This window comes from Gymnoscopelus braueri, assembly GCF_963280865.1.
Source record: "Gymnoscopelus braueri genome assembly, chromosome: 17".
NCBI classification, from domain to species: Eukaryota; Metazoa; Chordata; class Actinopteri; order Myctophiformes; family Myctophidae; genus Gymnoscopelus; species Gymnoscopelus braueri.
The window spans coordinates 23,049,832-23,072,120 of NC_137617.1; the positions used below are offsets into that span (position 1 = coordinate 23,049,832).

At 40.5% G+C, this 22,289-nt stretch overlaps 1 protein-coding gene across 1 annotated transcript; it reads left to right on the forward strand.

Annotated features, from left to right (window-relative positions):
• Positions 1 to 1,196: 1,196 nt before the first annotated feature.
• tut1 (terminal uridylyl transferase 1, U6 snRNA-specific) lies at positions 1,197 to 9,912 on the forward strand. Its single transcript, XM_080454683.1, has 10 exons — positions 1,197 to 1,384; positions 2,345 to 2,535; positions 3,272 to 3,478; positions 3,814 to 3,928; positions 4,075 to 4,202; positions 4,651 to 4,877; positions 5,369 to 5,478; positions 7,148 to 7,270; positions 7,631 to 7,723; positions 8,314 to 9,912. Exons 1-10 carry the CDS (start codon positions 1,300 to 1,302, stop codon positions 9,498 to 9,500), a joined length of 2,466 nt encoding a protein of 821 aa, XP_080310809.1. The 5' UTR covers positions 1,197 to 1,299; the 3' UTR covers positions 9,501 to 9,912.
• Positions 9,913 to 22,289: the final 12,377 nt, after the last annotated feature.

The following is a 22,289-nucleotide window of genomic DNA, read 5'->3' on the forward strand; positions in this document are numbered from 1 at the left end:
AATTTACACGTGTGTGTTGGGGTGTTATGGATATAAAGAAACCAGATCTTGAGGTGTAGCAGCCATAGAGATCCTGAATGACTGACAGACTGCTCAATCCAGATGTGTTGCACTGTTAGTTTTTTAATAAATAATGAAAAAAGACGCTGCTATTCATAGTCAAAAGCAGGGACATTAAAGCAGGCGTAAATTTTTAAAAATCTGTTAACATAGGTGCTATATTCTGATTGATATAGTAGTCTTTGCTAGAGTGTTCAGTAACATGGGTCCCTCCAGTCTTTTACTAAACAGAAAATACATTACATTGTCAGGTTCGGTTACCAGTTTCATCCAATCAAGAGCGAGATAATTCATAAGGATTCAGGATTAATTGGAACTGCAGCTCTAATATTGATGCTGATAAATGTGTTCTCTCTCCTGACTTGATGAAATGGTATCCGGACCTGGAAATGTGTTTTCTGTTTATTAAAACTGGAGAGACAGAGAGACCCTTACTGAATGTAGAGGCTTAACTTTTTAACATTAAAATATTTTGTATAATATCACTTATAACACCTTTTAAAAGTTGGTAGTAAATTAATGCACTGTCCGATATAATATATTGACATATTTAATTATCATCATTAAGCTACTGTTTTGTAATTGCAATTTACGCAAATCTAAAGGCGGAACATGACACCGAGTGAGTTTAACTACCCGGACACAGTTAGAAGCGTACAGGAAGATCACCAAACCAGTGTTGCCATGTCCGCTTATTATAAGCGACTTTGGGCTTGTTTTTCTGTAAAGTTGCTTGTAAAATATTGGTAGTTGCGGGTTGTGTTTTTATGGGCTTGTTTAGTTGTTTAAGCGTAGTTGCTTATTTGGGGCGTGCGTCCTATAATGTTGTTTAAACCAGTGGTTCTAAGATATTTTCATGTCAAGGGCCCCCAAATGAATATATTGTATGCCAGGGACCCCCATACAAGGAGACATGGGTAACTGAAGACGCGACGCGTTGTGTGAGCTTTTAGATATCATCTGCTATTTTCAAATAACCACTGCACATAGGTTTAATGTGGTCATCATGTGACCTAGCCGCTTCTTTTAGGCTTGTTTTCATAGACCTGGTTGCTTATTTCTCTCACAACATCTGGCAACACCGAACCAAACGCAAGTCCGACGAAATTGATGGTCCGACTCCGACGACGCAGGACGGCAGGAGGGAGATTTGAGAAATCTGTGCTCCAGAAGCCTGTGGCCACGCGACGCCAAACCAACTTTTATTTTGTTGTATTAACTTGTGAAAGTCGTGATAATATGTCTGATATGGAGTTGCCCAACGACGTACAAACAAAACTGAAAGGTTTTCATTGCAGTCTTTGCAATGTGGACATACCCAACAGTAAGTAGCCGTAGTAAATGTAGACACATGACATGCAAACACGCAGTAGCCACGTCTAGAGTGGCTTTGCTGTTACTCCCAATACACATGCTTTTGAAGTAGTTTCTACTATTCAAATGAATGCTCCTAGTTAGCTAATGCTAGCTCAGAATTCAAAGTTTACTACTGGGTTAGGCTAGGGCCTATATGACACTGTGTGAGACAAGCCATGGCACATGTAACATTGCAGTGGTGGAAAAAGTACTCGCATGTTTTACTGTAGTAAAAGCAGAAATACTCGGTTACAAGGAAAAGCCTGGTATTCAAAATGTACTCGAGTAAAAGGACAAAAGTATTGGCATCAAAATGTACTTAAAGTACCAAAAGTAGAAAGTACTCCTTTATGCAGAATGTCCCATTTCACACGTTTTGTATGTGTAATGTATAAAAATCATTTGAAAATAGCAGATCTACACATTGTGAGCTTGTAGATGTGGAAATACTCCAGTAAAGTAAAAATACCTCGAAATTGTACTTAAGTACAGTACTTGAGTAAATGTACTTAGTTACTTTATACCACTGGTTATATGAACCATCGCTTTGGCTTGTCTCACTATAAATTATGGTTCGGTCGCTCTGTACTGTACAGCTGGCAACTTACTCATAAGGTGACCTAACCTGTTTTCTCCGTCATTCTTTATCATCATTATATGTGTTACTATTAACCACGTTTTATTTTGAATAACAAACTTGCTGTCATGTAAACGATTCACCCAGTTTGCACTGTTCTCATCCATACATATGTTTTTAAAACATTTTCTAAACCTTTTTAGTGATAATCAATTATGTTCACATGGTAATCAAATAATTATTGAGAAATTGAATAAGGATTTTGAAATGCATTGAGTGGAACTAACGGTGACATCTGTTGCCAAATTACACTGTACTCAAAGATTAACAACATCAACTTGTGTCTTCAAGAACCAAGCTTGGATGAGCACATGAAAGGTCGGAAGCACAAGACTCTGAGCGATGTGCGATCCACCCGGAAAGCCCAGGAGGAGCACAGTGTGTTTGTCAAAGGTTTCAAACAGGGGACCTCTCAGATTGACCTGGCTGAGTACTTCAAGCAGTTTGGCCCGGTGTCCGATGTTATCATGGACAAAGACAAGGTCAGCACCGTAGCGTAGAATAATGTAAAGCTCATAATATAAGTGCCACAAGGAGTGTTTCAGAATCTTTTCTTATATTTAAAGCATTGTCTTTGCAGCCTGTCCCCTATCCCTCATCATCTCAGAGCCTTAAGAGCAGCAAGTCCACTAGGACAATGGTAGGCCAATAACAGTGGCGGTTGTGTGCTGCTAAGTGCACGCATCATTTCAGTGGTAATCGGGCCTCACGGAAGTCAACGTGAGCCAATTCAACATGTTGAATCAATGCTGATCACCAACTGTTGTTGGTCAAATTCAAGGCAATCAGTGTACAGCTGAGTTTTCATGTAGGAGAAGGGGGAGGCGGGGGTTGTGTACCAGAGGAATGAAAGAGATGGTGGTCTTTCAGCAGCAATATTTTAAAAACGTACACTGTTGATAATCATCATGGCTGGTACTGTCTGGATCACTCGACATACACAATGCATTTGATGATGCTTAACCCATTAAAAACCAGGAAAGCATCTGTGTCATTTTAGATTTTAGCGTTGGCTATTCAAAAATAGCAGATATACAAGCTCACAGCTTGCGAGCTTGTGCATCTAATATTTTTGAACATTTTAGAAAAATCTTGAAAGTTTGAGAACTACTGATTTAGAAGGCATTTGTAGAATCGGCCTCGGGTCTTAATGGGTTAAACAGGCAGCAACTGTAGACTAAGCCTCTTTTCTTTTATACCATCATTTTGCCTCTACAGGGGGTGTATGCCATCGTTCAGTTCAGTGAATTGGATGGCACACAGGCAGCCTTGGCCCAGCTGGACCACCAGATGCAGGGGCTGGCACTGCGGGTCAAACCCCGTGAGAAGAAGGAGTTCAAATTGATCCCCAAAAAGAAGTTCGATCCTCAAAACCTCCAGGACGTCCTGGAGCGACTCAAACCCCAGCTGTGCCAGGCACTATCTGTAAGCACCTTCGTATCATTAATCTTGCGTTTTTGTATATTGATGTTTTACGCCAACTCGCCAAGTATTATTTGTTGTGTGAGTTCTTGGATAATTTAGTTTTCGTTTTTTTCCCCACACAAGATGTTTCTAAAAGTACTGTGGTATTTCTTTTAAATCTAAAACTCAGAAATTAGCAAATTTGTCATGTTATGATTCTCATTTATATTCTAATCATTGATTTTCATCCTTGTCCTTCAATGTTTCTTCGTCATGCAAATTCTGCAAGGCCAGAAGCTTATTGTGTTGCTTTTACTGAGCGAAGGAGTCGTGTCCTCTGTCCTCATCATCTCCAGGTGAATGAGCAGATGCAGCTTGTCATGGAGCGGTCTCAACTAAGAGACAACGAGAAGAACGCACGGGACTTGGTGGTCCAACTCCTGCAGGAGGTCTTAAGTGAATTCTTTCCAGGTATTCCATCCCTTCCCACCAAATGGCGAAGCTGTATTCTTTCTCTTTCTCCTGATGTGCCGTTATAAAAAACAAAAAAAGATAACGTTTTCTTAAAATAATAGGCGTGAATGTGATCTCTGTATTTTCTTTTTAATGGGTTGCAGACAGCCAGATTCTGCCATTTGGTTCGTCTGTAAACACATTTGGCATCCATGGCTGTGACTTGGATCTGTTCCTGGACCTGGAAAACACCAAGGCGTTCCAGGCCCGCAGCAAGTCTACCACAGAGCAGGTATGCTGGCAGACATGACTCCATAGTTCTTTTGTAAAATTTACAGCGGGTGTTTCATGCTCTAGTTCTTTTTTTTCTTGGTATTGGCCCAATAGTAGGAAATAGACACAGCATACTGTAGGTGAGATCTGGTAGTACCATCTGCCCCTATTGTTATTTTGTCCATGGCCATAACTTTTTTTCTATAGAGAAGCAAATCTACTTTCCACGGTTGCCTTCCTTCCTTTCTTTTCTCTTTTGAGATATGATGGGAAAGCAGATGGGGAGACACTGGTGCCAAGGATCTACTTTGTTCTCATAATTGTCATTTCACACCATTTCATTGAATTTTGCAATCATAGTAGAAGAATCCAAAATGTCATAGAACGTCTTGATAATGTGTTAACTCACTGTTTTGATGGACTTTAAGCCAGTAATCCAACCATTCTGGTCCCTCTGCTCTCTCCAGCCAGGGGAGGGCACGTCAGATGACTGTCACTCAGAGGACTCCATCCTGTCGGACATAGACCTGTCCACGGCCTCACCGGCTGAGGTGCTTGACCTTGTGGCGGCCATCTTGAGGAGGTGTGTCCCCGGTGTGCACAAAGTCCAGGTGGTCAGCAGCGCCCGCCTCCCTGTTATCAAGTTCCATCACCGTGAGCTCAACCTCCAGGGAGACATCACCATAAACAACAGGTGACGTGTGACTAGACTTAACTTTTCATAATGTTTTGAGAATCCCTGAATCACTTTGCTTCATCTAGGTAGGATTTTATGCTTTCACTCATATGAAGCAGACTGGTTGGTCCACTCTGTTTAGCATTTTAGATTTTTTTTGTGAGTTACAATGAAAAGGGGGAGAGGGGATAGCATAGGGAAGACATGTTGGAGAAGGTGGATTGGATCCTAATCTGGCAGGTTATCCACTGCACCGCCACTGGGAAAAGTGCCTTTTAGCTACTTCCTGTGTCTCTGCACCAATGCCAAAACAAATGCCTTTGTTTAGAATGCTTCTGAAGCATGTCAATAAACATTTTTTTCTTTCATTTAACTTTTTGTTTTTATTATGAGTAACACGGTTTTATAGGTTGTCGTAGCCATAAGCAAGATTGAATACCTGATGTTGTTGATTGTGTGGTGACTGTTTACTCAATGGGTTCCTTATCTCCTGTCTGTGTCCCCCCCAGACTGGCAGTAAGGAACACCCGATTCCTGCAGCTGTGTTCAGGGATGGATGCCAGGCTTGGACCACTCGTCTACACTATCCGCCTCTGGGCCAAGCAGAGACAGCTTGCTGGTAGGACCCATTTACCACCTCATAACTTACAAAAGAAAATAGAGGCTGATAAGATATGCACTCACATACAAATTGATAATGCACTGCAGCCCTGATGACTGGTGTCAGTTGATTTTATGCAAGGAATTTAATAATAATCTTAGTTAAAATATAAGTTAAGGACTCAGGTATTTATTTAATACTTTATTCCATTTGTAAGTCAACAGGGGGCAGCAGAAAGTCACTTATCACATTTTGACATAGTCATTTGTACTTGTGGAGAGATCAGTCAGTGTTGTGTTTATTGTTTTCACTTAAATGCTAATACATGCTGTGGTAAAATAAATCCTTCCACTGTGAAGGGTTCTGGTGGTTCTGTACTCCTATGGGGAGCATTATAGACTAAGATTATTACAAAACGACTGGCCAGCATCACACAAGCATTCGAAAATGACTGTACTGGGAGACAAGCTATGAATTATGCTTAATTAGCAAAACCATGCTCTCATGAATTCTTTATTATGTATGTACATAAAACCAGCAGGGCATTTCAACAGTGTTGTTTAGTATAGCCAATGTTAGCTCGTAGCTATATAGAAAGTCCTTAATATGCTCATATCCATTTGCAGAAAGCAAAAAATAGTTGACTAGTCAAAACAAAATGCAACAGACATTAACTTGTCCAGTGTAGGACACAATGACAAGTCAAAAGTATATTTAAACCCAGGTTGAATCTAACTTTAAGAACTTTCTCTCATTTTATATTGACGCATTGGATTGCGAAAGCTTCCTCCCAGTGCTGAAGTACTTCTGTAAATACATTCATGTTGCGTTTGACTCTGGGCACTTTCAGTGTCCCATAAGACGTCCTTGTAGTGTTGGAAATCAGGGATTCGAACTGTATTCTACTATTCATCTCAATGTATGTCATTTTAGTGGAAAAAACGTAATATATTATATATTATTGTACTTGATATATTATTGTAGCTGTGGCTTCTAAGATGGGTAATGTATTCATTAAACACGATGAGAGTGGCACCGTGACCCTTAAAGAGCATGAGTAAGATATTAGCTCTGTGTCAGGCTCTTAACAACCCATTATGATCCAGAGGGAGCTGGTGTAAGTAGTGGCTGAGAGGATGTTGTCACAAAGTTGGCAAGCCCAGATGAAGGCTCATTATCTTCAATGGTTATTAAGGCCTTAGTTATACTACAGTACGTTGGCGCGTGGGTGTCGCGCACCGAACATAGTCGATCTACAAGCTCACAACGCGGCAGCTGACATATCATGAGCCTTTCTCTGTTAGCGACAACTCGGCTCAAAACCATGCCAGAAAAAGAACTCGGTACGCCATTGCAGAACAGTGAACCGCCATGGCGGAGGGAACGCTTGATGCTTTTTCAAGTTGAACAAAGTGGTCTGTCAGATGGATTAAAATGGATTCTCAGTTGCCATGACTGATTTCAGTCATTTGTATTCCATAGAAGCCAGCATGTCTTCTATGGAAACATCATGTTGCGCAGTGAAAATCGACAAGCTCTCAATGCGTCTCCTTTTACTGTTTCACAAATCGCGCACACTAGGATTTGGTCATACAAACATTTTCAGTCGTGAGATTTTATTTTGCTTTAATCTATGCTGTCATCATAGGTTAATGAGCTTGATGTCAACTTGTTACAACCATTTCAGGTAACCCCAGTGGTGCTGGTCCCCTGCTGAATAACTACGCTCTGACCCTGCTGGTCATCTTCTTCCTGCAAAACTGTGACCCTCCTGTCCTCCTCACAGTGGACCAGCTCAAGGACATGGCGTGTAAGCCCCCCTTTAATTTTTTCACACCCCATCCTATTCAGTGCAATGCCATGCTACAATACACTGCAACTTCATCTGTCTGTGGTTGAGTTTGGCTTTAGATGTTGGCATTCATTTTCCTGGGCGATATGGACAATTTAAAAATATTTCTGACCAAATACCACTACTGATATTGTGACGATAAAGTCAAATTGATTTATTATTTTTCTAAAATGACTAAAATAGTAAGATCTATAAGCTCACAACGTGTCGCATCGTGATGCGTTGAGCTTGTAGATAAATAGCCTATTTATTTATATCCAAAATCCTATCTAGTCTCAAAATCACAAGTTGGTGACTCTTTTTCATATCTGTCTGAAGGTGAGGAAGAGGAGTGTGTGATCGAGGGTTGGAACTGCACCTTCCCCAGTCAGGCTATTGCTGTGCCTCCAAGCAAGAACAGCCAAGACCTCTGTAAGTTGCTTTAATAATAGCACTAAGAATTACCAAATGCATTGCATTTATTATTCACAGATTTTCAATTATTTCATTTATCAATATCATGAGAGACAAATTCCTATCTCTCTCCACTATCTCTATCAAATAAAGGCTTAAAGATTCTCCTAAAATAAAAATAAAACCTCTCATACCTACGAGGCAACGTGAGGTTAATAGATAATAACCATGTTATGATACCCCAAAGAAGATGTTTAGTCGAAACGTTTGTTTGTGATGTTAAAACTCACTTTGCATCCCGGCTATGAGTTGTTTGACTTCCTTTTTTAACATTGATCTCTCTCACCATGGTCGGCACCTCCACAACACTTTGTTTTGTTTCTATCAAGGGTAATATGACTTGAATATTACCCAATAGATTTTATTTATTAGCACAATACAACAAAACATAGTCAACAACAACATAACAAAAGCAGATTATGCAAGTGAGATTGTAAAAACCCAGTGGGGTTTATAAAGTTAATCTGACCTCAGTCATTTCAAAAAAAGAAAAAGTAATAATCAGAAGAATTTTCAAATGTTCTTACATTTCTCCTCTCTATATCCAGGTTCCCTGCTGCCTGCCTTCTTCTCCTTCTATGCCCAGTTTAACTTTCCTGACAGTGTCATATCCCTCAGGGAGGGCCATGTGCTCCCAATCACCTCTTACCTCAGTCAGACCGAGGAGAAGGAGAGAGGAGAGGAGGCAATGCAGGAGGAGCAACCCACCAAATCCCAGCACCCTTCCCCCAAATTGGGGCCTCTCAACCTGCTAGACCCTTTTGAACTGTCCCACAACGTAGCTGGCAACCTGAATGAGCGCGCTCGGCTCAACTTCCAGAAGGAGTGCCAGGAGGCAGATAAGTACTGCCGAAGCCTCCAGTATCAGCAAAGGTCTTCCAAGGGGAAGCCATGGGGACTGGTGCGCCTGCTCACCCCACATGAAGAGCGGCCAAAACGCCGAACCCAAGAGGGACCCAGTGACAAGGAGCTGATCATCACTCTACCCTTCAGGCCAGCTGTGCTCCCAGAGGGGTTGCGTAACCAGCTCCATGTGGCTGGTGACACGTTGCACCTTATGTGGTACCAGAAGGTTTGCTCTGCCGTCAAGGGAGTTTTCCTCAATATTCTCAAGTGTAACTCCGTTCTCTCCACGGACCCTGTCTTTGGGGAACATTCAGGAACTTCTACTGGCGCTACTGAGGTGATGGATATGTCATCATCTGACCTCAACACATCAGCCCTCAACTCATCATCTGAGCTCAACACATCAGCCAACAATGGTGACGATGGTATTGGTTCCTCAAGTGAATGCAGCCCTCAGGTTAAAGTTGGAGTCAAGAGGCGGCTGTCTTCTTTAAGCAGTGAAACATCAGTGTCACCCCAAGAGAAGAAGTCAAGAGTCGGGAAAGGGCCCAAGGCTGATGCCCTCACCTGGGCCTGGATCCAGAGGCACACGGTATGGGCTGGCCGGAGGAAGGTGAGAAGGTTGCTTCTCAAAGGGGCAGACTCTAAACCAGAAGGCACCAATGTGGAACTGGAGACCCAAGTCACAGAGTATATCCTAGAAAAAGAACCAGAGATCAAGGAGCCCTTGGCGTTCAAAGTTCAGTCCCGGATAATGGGCAGGTCTGAAAGCACAAGAGCTGTCCTCAAGTTCAGCCCGACCAATGACGAGGCTGGACACTTTCAGGACTTTTTTCATTTCCTGGAAATCTTCTTGCCCAACATGGTGGAGACACTGTTGGAGCCATGAATGTAAAATAAAGAGGGTGAAACGGCACTAATATTGCCGTTACGGTTTTCAAAATATCTTTATGTTGAAGCAGGATATCAAGTGGAGAGCACTGGAATATTTTATATTTTCGTACCAAGATATTTTATTTTTTTGTTAAGAAAAACAAATGTTCCTGAAGGAAGAGATTGTTATGAGAGAAGAACTCAAGTAAAATGAGTTCATAGTGACCTGCCATTAATGAATGCTTTTGTAAATATTGAATCTGCTCTAAGAATGTTATTGAGCTACGTATTGTTTGTGATTCTGGGTTTATCAGTGTTTCTGAATACTACTAGTGATAAAGCCTGCTCCATTTTTATGTTACTGATGTTTTTGGATATTAAACCGAACCCTCTTATTGATCAACGTATGGTTGTACACAGTCACTGATGCTGTTGTAATAATTAATAAATGGCATTTGTATAATATCCTTTATTATCATTGATGTATCATCAACCTAATGTATCATTATCTTATACCATATTGTATGCCATCCAATCTTGTAAACTAAACAATCCAGAAGTTTCTGTAAAATTTGAAAAACCCAAGTACTATAAATAAGCTTCTAGTCCTTTCCGCAGCTGACCTGGGTTTGCATCCGACCCGAGGCACCACTGCCCGTCATCCTCTCAAAGAAAGCATAAAAATTACCAGTAAGATTTTCTTTTTCTCCACACAAATACTTGCAGGAATATAATCCACTATCCAATCCTCACTGATTGAGCGTTCAGGTAATGAGATGCATCAACACATGGCTGTGCTGGGCCTGCTAGGTGTAGACCCTGTAGACCAGACCTTTTACCCAGACAGGTCCGAGACTGATGAGAGTAATTACTGGGCCAGGCACACTGCTTTATTACAACAGGATGAGCTGGGGCTCAGGGATGCACCGTGCTCCCTGTACACTGATTAACATCATTCATCTGGCTTTTTAGAGGCCATAGGGATGTAAAGGGATGAATAAAACCCTAGAATTTATACCTCGTTGCACAACTGTCACTTGCTGAAAATGACAGATTATAACCACTTGAACTCTTGTGTCCCTATTCTGGGCATGTCATAATAGGCGAACAGTAACGAAATAGGTGATCTACAGTACAATCTTACGGCACGCTTTGAGCTTATAGATTGGCTATTTTTGGGTCTATAGATTTGGTGTAGAGGGGGAAAAGAGTGGGCCAAGAGTATAGTAGTGCATAGTTTGACACACATGTAATCACCATATGGTTCAACTGGAATTGTTTTTTTTTAATGATTCAATGTTTATTCATTTTTTGTTATACACAAAAAGTAGAATATAAACAAAAGGAGAATGTTAAACACCAGAAACAGACATACAAATAGACAACAAATGCAACAAAAACCAATACAATACAATAAATCAAATTAAAAAGAACAAAACAAAAAAACAATGCCAAATGATCCTGGGTATTTCCTTTACACATTATATTCAATGAGGTAAAAGGGGGAAAAAAAGAATAACGGTATGTTGCGCTACCACCACATCTCAAGTCCTGTTAGCAATGTACATTATAGCCTCCCACTTACGGATGTATTTATCCAATCTGTCAGACGACCTATATATATCTGCTCATAAGCAGCAACTTTGCCAATCTCTACAAACCATTATTGGAATGAAGGACTCCCAGCATCCTTCCAACCCCTCATCAGAACCTGTCTACCGATCATGATAGCCGTCAGGATGAAATCCACATAATCACAGTGGGCAACCTGCTTTGGGTCACCCAGTATGTAAAGCCTGGGGCAGAAGGGAAAATCAACCTTTGTCATTTCTAAGATACAGTTATGTATTTGCTTCCAAAAACTCTCAATTACGGGACAGTCCCAAAGAGCGTGAACTAGGGTGCCCACCGATGATGGGTCCTTGCACTTCCAACACTCAGCTGTGTCCTTAAGACCAAGTCTGTGCAACCGTGAGGGTGTCCAATAGAAGCGGTTGTGAATTTTAAATTGAATCAACCTGATTCTGATATCTTTAGAATTTTTTGTTGAATTTTTGCAGATTTCATCCCACTCCTCCACTCCAATATCTAGGTTCAAGTCATTCTCCCATAATATTTTCAACACATTAGGTACCTTGGTATTTTCCATAAATATCTTAGAATAGTAAAATGAGGCCTCGTGCCCTGTACCAAACACCATGGTGGTGCCCTTCAACAGTTCAGAATATTGAGGCAGAGTTCTAGGTGAACCAAATACTCCACATAATAAGTGCCTCAGTTGCAAATATTGCCAAAATGTAGATCTGGGAAGGTCAAATTCTGTAACTAGATCATCAAATGATTTAAGAGAATCTTCTTTGTATAAGTCGCCCAGTGTAAGAATCCCTTCATTAACCCATTCCTTCCATAAAAATGGAGTTTTGTTAATGTGTAATTTAGGATTCCGCCAAATGCTCGATTCTGAGTTAAGGTATGGGTTTGTATTGAAAATTTGACATATTTTTTTCCATGTGTCTTGTAAATGGGAAATGACAGGGTGCGCTTGAGCTCGGGGAGACTTTTTTTGTGGATAAACAGGTAAGAGGTGGAAGAGGGGAAAGAGCCAATTGTTCAATCTGATACCAGGGCGGTGCTCTTTCAGGAGGGAGAGCCCAATGAGCCAGGTGTCTAGTGCTAAAGGCGTAGTGATAGAACAATAATTTGGGAAGTCCCAGCCCCCCTCTTTCCTCTGGGAGCTGAAGTTTGTCTAATCACATCCGAGCACGTTTCCCATTCCATAAGAACTTTGTACAGATTCTATCAAACTGCTTGAAGTACTTCCTAGGGATGTTGACAGGGAGAGACTGGAGAAGATAATTTAACTTAGGCACACAGTTCATCTTTAACACAAGGATAAAAACAGTGTAGACCACCTATCAGTATCCAAGGAAATCTTCCTTAATAGAGGATCAAAGTTTCTCTCCACTATCTCGTTCATTTTACTGGGAAAGAGAAAGCCTAAATACTTCAGCCCCTCTCGAGGCCATTGAAATGACCCCTCCTGAAATAAAGATCTAGGGCAATAGGAAGTCAACGCCAGAGCCTCCGACTTCGCCCAGTTGGTTCAACTGGAATTGTATTTTATTGCATGGATAATTGGTCATGAAAAAAAAAAATATATATATATATATATAGCATCACTAAATGTGTCAGTGATTATGGGCATTTGCAACGTGTCGTTAGCCTCATAGCATAATTTCCTAACTCATATTTTTTTTACGGTTTTCAGGAGAGACCAAACAATACTTTCTGCCTAGGAGAGTAGAGCTAGGCAAAAATGTCAATTTGACCAATGCTTGAAAATTATTCAAATGTTTTTTATTGATTTTGACATGTACAATCACAATGGCCAAACACAATAGACAATAGTACTCAATGCTCCGAAATAGGATAAAGAACCATGCAGACCAATTTGCTGTTGGATATTACAAACCAAGAGTGAAAATACCTTCAGTACAATGATTTGGCACTTACACAAAGTAAATGAACAACGGTTTTAAACCTCAATACCTTGAATAGTTTTGCTATAGAAACAACGCAGGTAGACATCTGATAGAGGCATGTATTGTGTAAAACTCTTTGAACTTTCTAATCTGCTTTTGTCACCCTCATTTTAAAACCTATGCTCCAGGAGAAGTGGCTACCTCACCCACTCCCTTGATGGTTTATCTCTTAAAGCTATAGCCATTTTTCTCCGCCAACTCTCCGGCTTGTTTTGTTCCTCTCAAATTTTGCCCACCTTCAGTTTCACTTCCAATTCAGCCTCCTCCAAGCAAGAGAGTGATAGAGATGGATATCAGAACAGGGTGTTTTTCTGCCTTTGGCTGAAAAGCAAAACAAAGCCATTGCTTGTAATTCTGGTGATGGAGATTCTCATACATCTTTTTTTCTTCTGAAGCACTTTGTTGTGAAACTGTTCTTAGGGTGACTTTTCAAAAATGATACCGCATTTGTATTCCACAAGACACAGTGATTGTTTCACTGAGTATCGATGACCAACCAATTTGAGTTACGTGTTGGCTCTTTTGCAGTAATTACCGGCAGGCCTAGAATTGATTCTCACAAACATTTGCGCATTTGTCAGACAACAAGGCCTATTCATCACTTGGAATTACCTAGGGATGAAGATTTTATTTTATTTTTAATGAATCTCTACCCTTCTACCCTCCCCATAACAGAAACAATCCAATTTTATGTTAAATGTAACTGGTCTTCACTGAGGACATATTTCTGAGTTGGCTCCCCAGAGACGGTGTTTCTGGATCTTGCTGACAATAACAGCCATTTCTCATATTTCTTTCCAGTCTGGCAAGAACTATACTGAGTCAGATGAGTCATTCCTCTTGTAAATGGTGATCTTGTGTTATTTTTACCTCAGTGCGTTAAGGTTACGGTAAATCAAGCCACATGACTTCTTGCCAATCCTATACTATTCCCATAGGAATGTGACGCATAGAAGGCAAGGGTGAACTTAATAAAACATTGACCCTGTTCTGCCTGCACAGGTCCTTAAACCCGCTTAGGTAATCGGCTCCATACATTAATAATAGTGTGAATTTACTGGCATGCAGAACATTTGAAAAACATGTTAAGTATCATTGTAGAGAACCTCTGCCACCCGTACCACCATCCATCTGGGTTCCAGAAAAGACAAATGGTCTAATTGATGTTGCTTTTGGCAGGGTAGCAGGCAGCCCTCTGGGGGGGGGAGAGGAGGAGAGGATGACGGGTGCATGAGGTATCACTGGTGTGGGAATGAAATGAGATGCCTGGCTCTCTGGACCCCTTCACTGAAATGCCTGAAATAATGGTTCATGCTGCTCTAACGTAACAGATATTACTGTGTGTGTGGGTGTGTGTGTGTGTGTGTGTGTGCGCGTGTGTGCGCATGTGCGCGCATGTACTTACTGTAAGAACTCATTTTACCTACACAGTAAATGTATCCATGTGTAAGAGTATATCCAGTCATTTATACTATACATGCATAGTACACATGAATGACCTGTTCATTTCTTGATTCTAACCGTAACAGTGTTTTATATAATGCCCCAACCGTTACAATCCAGACACACGGCCCATAACATATGCGCTCTAGGGAAATACCTCATTGTTTGGCTACTGGACATTTGACACGTGCTGCTGACAGACCCCCGGTGGCCCTTTTTAGAGCCATTTATATGGTCATGAGTTATTGTGACAATGAGCAGTCAGCAAGCCCCCATTTTCTGTCTCCGTGTTAAATTGAACTCTGCAAACACAATCCAGCTGCCTGGAAAGCACTCTGTTCATATTAGTGGCTCCTCCACTCTCCAGATGAAGCTAAATAAAAAGGCATCATCATTTCCCCCTTTCTGCCTCTCCATGTTAGCAGGAAGGAGTCAGACCCTCTCCCGGGAGATAGCTCTTACATCAGAATGGCCTCCTTGCATGAGAGTAAGAGTAGTGTGTGTAATCTCCCGTCACTATTTGAACAAGACAGCACACATTGTGCCAATGCAAGTGGAACATGCACGTAAACGTAAACTATAACCATTCAACAGAAAGGTTTCATTTTGAGGGTGACATTAAGACTTAAGTAGATGTCAGTATTCTGCACGGCTTCAGAACATGTTAAGGTACACAGCTGTCTGTTACTGTGTACTGTGTGCCTCATGGTGCTTTTCCACTTCGAATCTACTCACCTTTGTTGCGGTTTTCCACTAGACAGAAGTTGTGGATAGTACCTATTACCTTTCACAAGTTCACCTAGGTGGAAACAAATAAAATGCCAGAAAAGGTTTGTGAAATCAGTGGAATCCTGCGGGCCAATTACCTTGCTACTGAATGCTACTCAGACACTCCAGTGATGTCCAGGAGCCACAACCTGCTCTTCAGTAGTGCATTAGCTGCAGTTTATTGGCCCATGAGAAGTCAAGTCATCTGCCCTTTCACTTATCTCATGCTGTTACTTTCTCAGTGTTTGCCCACAAACGATGGGGAAAGCTAATGAGTTTGCCCTGTGCACCATGTTGTTTCTTACCATTTAGTTTTACTGCCTGTAAAATAAACTACTGGAGGGTTGATAATGGAAGGTTCAGGAAATCCTTTGTGGGCAAAGGATGATTGCAATATAAAGGGTACACGTCAATGCCCTTGAAGATGTCATTATGCAATCAATTGACTTATGACTATTCTTCTTTTTTTCAGGCATAAAATATAAACTCTTGAAATCATTTAGGCTTCATTTGGCCATTATGTCCAAGGCAAGGCAAGGCAACTTTATTCATACAGCACTTTTCATACACCAGGGCAATTCAAAGAGCTTTACACAATAAAAATACAGTGCAACAATGCACTTAAAAAACAAATGGAGAATATAATAGATACAATTAAAATAAGGAGCATATCAATTATTTAAAAAAATACTCCCATCTTTGCAAAATACAAAAGATATATAAAAAGTGACAGCACAGCTCATTTAAAGCCCAGGCTGTTCTTAGCCATCATTGGGTAGAGTAAACAATGTTAAATGAATATGTGTTTAACCTGGAATATTGTTCCAGGTTTGTGGTGCATATTGGTGAAATGCTGCTTCATCATGTTTTGTTCCAACTTAGGGAACAATTAGTAGTCCAACCCCAGAATGACCTAAGGGTTCTAGGGGGTTCATATGGCTCCATCATGTCTAAGATGTAGCTGGGCCCAGAGCCACAGAGACATTTATAGACAAGTAACAACATTTTAAAATCAATTCTCTGGGAGACTGGTAGCCAATTTAAGGATTTTAGGACTGGTGTAATATGGTCATATTTTCTAGTTTTCGTGAGGACTCTAGTAGCAGCATTCTGAATCAGTTGGAATTGTCTAAGAGCTTTGCTTGAGAGTCCTGTGAGCAGACCATTACAGTAATCCAGTCTACTGGAAACAAAAGCATGTATGTGTTTCTAGGTCTTGCTTGGACATAATTCCCCTGACTCTTGCAATATTTTTAAGGTAATAATATAATAAAGAAAATATAACAGATTTTATATGACAGTTAAAATTTCAATCTGAGTCTAGGACAAGATCTCTGACCTGACCTGACTCTTAGATATAAGAGACCGGGATTCAAGGTCAGAGATTATTCTCTGTCTCTGCTTCTGTGGTCCAAAGACTATTATCTCAGTCTTATCTTGATTTAATTGAAGAAAATGTTGTTGCATCCAGTCATTGATTTCCTCAATGCAGTGACAGAGGGAATCAACCGGACCATAGTCGGTTGATGTAACTGATATGTAGATTTGCGTGTCATCTGCATAATTATGGTAATTTACTTTATTATTGCTTATTATGTGTCCTACACACACACACACACACACACACACACACACACACACACACACACACACACACACACACACACGCACACACGCACACACACACGCACACACACGCACACACACACGCACACACACACAATATCAGTTTGAATTATGGAACAATAATTTGTTTGAAATGGTCGAGGCAAATCAGGCAATCAATGTGTAATGTCACAATCCACTTACTGCTTTTATGACATGGTCATACAATTTAATTGCCTGTTTATTGACAACAAGAGCTTTGGAGGCTGTCGTCTGTGATTTAAACTGAAATAAGTTGTGTTTTGGACAAGTGCATAGGGACAGACAGAGGCATACATTTGAAAGAAAAATCCTCTTTACAAGCCTATAAGTTGTGTTTTGGACAAGTGCATAGGGACAGACAAAAGCACACATTTGAAAGAAAAATCCTCTTTACAAGCCTATAAAAGACAAGCCAGAGTACACAGTAAAATCAGAGGTGTTATGTCCACTTTCATCATTAAATCAGCTGTGTAGGTGGCCTGACTTCTCTCAGAGAACCATTAGGACAAAGCATACAAATAACTTGTTGTCTCCGCCAGGCCGAAGGCATGGCGAGAGAGTATGTTTTACCCTCCGTCCGTCCGTGTGTGTGTGTGTGTGTCCGTGTGTCCTGTCCGTGTGTTAGCAGCTAATCTCCGGCACCGTTGGCACGGTCGCTGCGAAACTGTGCACACACACTCCCTGGATGCCAATTCAGAACCTCTGCCTCAAATTTTTCACATGGGCCTGTTATAGCGCCACCTGGAGGCCGATTTGTGCAAAACCCATTTCTTTACATTACTCCTACAGATTTTATCCAAACGTCATGCAAATCGGTACACAGTATGTCTATAGTCATGTGATCAACACGGATCTGTCCGATTTCCCATATTCCATCCTCATTGGCTAAGGTTTGCTTCCAACATTTGCAGGATTGGTCCGTTTTGAACAAAATGCCTCAAATCATGAACGCAGCTTGCGATTTCCGTGAAATTTCACAAACACATTCCCACTAGGCCAAGGAAGAAATGCCACCCTTTTTCACATTGGCCTGTTATAGCGCCACCAGCAGGTCTAATTTAGCAATACACATTTTTGGAACAAAATGCCTCAAATCATGTATGCAGTGTCCCGATTGCCGTGAACGACCTAAGAATATTGGCCTATTATAGCGCCACCAGGAGGCCACAATAACGTACCTGACCTGGCGGAGACCTGTGCTCCGAGGAGCACTTTTTCTAGTTAATGTTGCGTTGGCTTTCTGATTATTTCTTTGATGTATGTGAGCTTTGACAGCATTGACAATAGGCCTACTCTTATTTCGATGGCAAAAGTATTTTTGTGAGGCTTACTTTGTTGCAATGTACATCAAAACAAACGCTTACACTCAGTGTTGTTCACCCATCTTCCAGGTGGGGATGACAGTCCGGTGCCAAGGACAGACAGGGGAGGACAAGTTGTTTAAAATACATGTTGCTTGTAATTTTCCAGACATCCTTACAGACCAGAAAAATACTGTGAAATGTTTGGCCATCGTTCACATTGTCCTGCAATTTTTACAACTTTGCAGTAGAGGTATGAAGAGATTAACACCAACGGTGACACTGACATTTATGTGGTCATATGAATATTGTATGTATTATACCGTATATATTATGTATTTATAATACTCTCATTCAAAATACATGTTGTCTCAGGAAAAGTATAATTTACTGTGCAGTATGTACTGCATAAAACATATACTGTGTGTGTGTGTGTGTGTGTGTGTGTGTGTGTGTGTGTGTGTGTGTGTGTGTGTGTGTGTGTGTGTGTGTGTGTGTGTGTGTGTGTGTATATATATATATGGAAACTATTTTATATATATATATATGGAAACTATTATATATATATAAACTATGGTTTTGCTTCCTTATATTGTATATTACACTGTTAAGAAAATATAGGATGTAGCATTCAGGGACATGCATGCATGCACACACGCACACACGCACACACACACACACACACACACACACACACACACACACACACACACACACACACACACACACACACACACACACACACACACACACACACACGTGAAAGGTTGGTATCAAATAGCATAAAGGTCTGTTGTCTGATACAACTGTATACCTGAGATAAGAAGTGACTTGGGCATCATGATCTAATCTAAGCAGTAGAGCACAATGATCTAAGATAAATGGGAGCCACTGCATGGCTGTAAATGCTGCAGATGAGCTTATGACTAGACACTGGACTGAATCCCAGCACTTCAGAGCTGAATAGCACTTGGACTGATGACAGAGATTGTGTATGCATGTGTGCGTATGCACTTTCCAGTTGACTAAATAACTATTAGGCAGTATGCCTTTTGCAAAGTGTCCTTTTTTTCAGGGCAAGAACTTTAAACTTTAAAACAGGGCAAGAACTTTCAAAGTAAATGGAAAGAAATATAAAAACAAAACAATGATTTAAGTGGATTATTATGAACAATGTATCCATCCCTGAAGCACATTGAGGCTTTATCACCGTAACCACTTATACTATATTTTATACTTTGATTATTCAAAAATAAATATAAAAAATAAATATAAAAAATAAATATTCTGCAAATTTTCTGTCAAATCTTGAAGAATTGTGGAACGTTTCTAGTTTTATTGAGTTGTTGCTGTATAGCTGTTGACCTCTTCATCATCACCTTGTGAATAATGCAAACCATGAGTCTGCTTTGGGTCAAAGGTGTTGCAGGCTATGATTAGTGGAGATACTATCCTCTGTGTAGAAGCTAGCTGAAAGCGAATGTGTCTGTTCATTAATTAGAGAATAGATAAGAGTCAATATAACTCTATTGACGGCCTCTGATTGCAACAGTCTGGCACAGCCTACACTAATTAATTTGCCTGGTGTGTGGCTCATACATGAGGCAAATTAACACAGTGTGACACAAAGTGTGAGACACAGTGCTCATGGTGATATAGCCTACATCATGGTGCAGCATGTTTACTGGATTATTTTGCCTCTTCTAGCTTATTTAAATCCTAGTGGCAGTGATGCTTATTGAAATCATGGCTAGCTCAAGGAGCTGTAAAAATGTTTACATTAAGCTACAGATAGTATTCTGAAAATATATCTATGTTGTGGTTATGTTTGATGATAATACAGTTCCAATAGGCTATTTCTATTTCAAACCAGAAGTCTTAGTCATTCCATTAGTCAGTGTTGGTATATGGTTTCTGTTGAGAGGTCCATTTCAAGCCAGAATGTCAACTCTCCCATAAGTCATAAGTCACATTAGCCTGTTTTGGGAAATGATCATGCTTTATTTCCACATGCAGCCTAGCCTATATGAGAGCTATATTAAGTAAGAGTATGGCATCATCATTGCTGAGAAGCTGGGAATCCACAAAACCATCCATGATACAAGACTGAACACTTGATAGGGTTTAGACAATACAATGGTCTATTGACTTGGACCAAAAGGCACATAAAAGCGCTCTAAAGGTTTACGGAGCTAATGTTCAAGTCTAGACTCAAGCTTGTCTGAACACCTAACTAAGATACCGCTCGTCCTCTTAAAACATAATGGGCAAAATGTATTGCTAGGCCGTTAACTTTAAAGACACTTGTAACCCATAGCGTCCGGGCGCTGTCCGGGGTGCTGAAAGTTGAAGGCGCGTGGAGCTGGCTGAGTTCCTGCATGGATTTGCTGTATCACAGAGACATAGCCTAGGGAGGCTAGTCTACTATAATATGTGGGTAGAATATCAGCTGCCCTGCGGGCCCGAACATAATATGTTTATCTTTGTGAGAAAAATACATGATAACATGCGTGATTTAACCTCTAATCTCAATTTAACTTTTGCTTAAAAAAAAGAAAGAAGTATCCCCCGCCCCCTTTACATTTCTTTACATATTTTTCATTCATGATCAATAGTCTGACCATTGTTCTAAAGCACTGTTACCCAAACAGTGAGTCAGGACCCATTTGTGGGTCGCAAAACGATTTTTGTGCGTCTTGAGTAAATATCCCCTAGATTTTAAAATTAAAATACACAATTTTTCACAAGTTAAAACAAATTCCAACGTTTTTCAAAATAATTCCCCCCAAAAATCCATTAATTAGAGGGGGAAAAAAATACTTTTAAGAAGTAGTGAAAATAGCAGATCTACAAGCTCACAACACGTGGCATCGTGACATGTTGTGAGCTTGTAGGTCGGCTATTTTCACTAGTTTGGGTCCCGGGGAGACGTCAGATTTCTATTTTGGGTCTCGAGCTAAAACGTTTGGGAACCACTGTTCTAAAGAGCTTGCGGCTGGTCAGAATAAACAGCATGACATTCTGTCTATGCACAGGCTACATGGCTGGAAGAATTCCAACATGCGTCCAAGTTTAATGGGCCTCTAATGTCAGAGGCAGGCTGCCTATACTAAATGGGCTAAACTTCATTCGTGAATATCGGCTTTATGCTAAGCCAGAAATATTCAAGGCAATATAATGGACAGCTCTTAAGTGTTCGATATCTTTACACGGCAGCTGGAGGAGACATCAATGACCCTTAACAGATAGATACTGAAGGGGGTGTGGTTATGTGTCACATTGTCATCATAGGCCTATCAGGTATCCATCCCACACTATATAAACCTTGGAAATGAGGAGAGAAGAGGGAGACACACTAGTTGTACTGTGGTCACTGCAAGAGGAGCCTGCAACTGGAAAGTGAGTTGTTCTTTTTCTTTTACTTTTTTTTTGCAACAGCGTGCCTATTTAGATTCTGATAAAATTTCTGGTAAAGAATTTACAGATGTATTTGACTTTAGAATAAATATTGAAAAAAATTGTAAAATCAATCGCTGATTTAGGCATAGCCTACCTACACCTGTATAGCTCTCTGGTAAAGTTGACGCCAAAGGTACTCAGGAAATCACTTGAACGAGCCTGAAGACAACGAGGAACTCTTGACTCTGAATGATAGGTGTTGTTTTTGTTTTAAAAGTTTAGTAACAAAAGTTTAGAGTTATGACACAACCAGTGGTGTAAAGTAACTAAGTACATTTACTTACTGTAGCCTACTTGAGTTGAGTAGAAGCTTTTAGGGATTCTTACTTTACTGGAGTATTTCCAGTTTTCAGTACTTTTACTTCTACTCCACTACATCTCTGATGCAAATATTGTACTTTTACTCCACTGCAATGATTTGAAAACTTGAGTTACCACTAGTTACTTTGTAATGATTATTATTACAAAATATTCATTAACCACTTCAACCATATACATTTGGGCCATTTGAAAATAGCCGATCTACAAGCTCACAATGCCTCACTATGCACGCAAGTTTAGTAGCAAAAGTTTATACTTTCAGCCTTTCTTTCATGACAGCTTTTGTTTGTAGCTACTACTAGGCCTACTACCAGAATAAGAAAG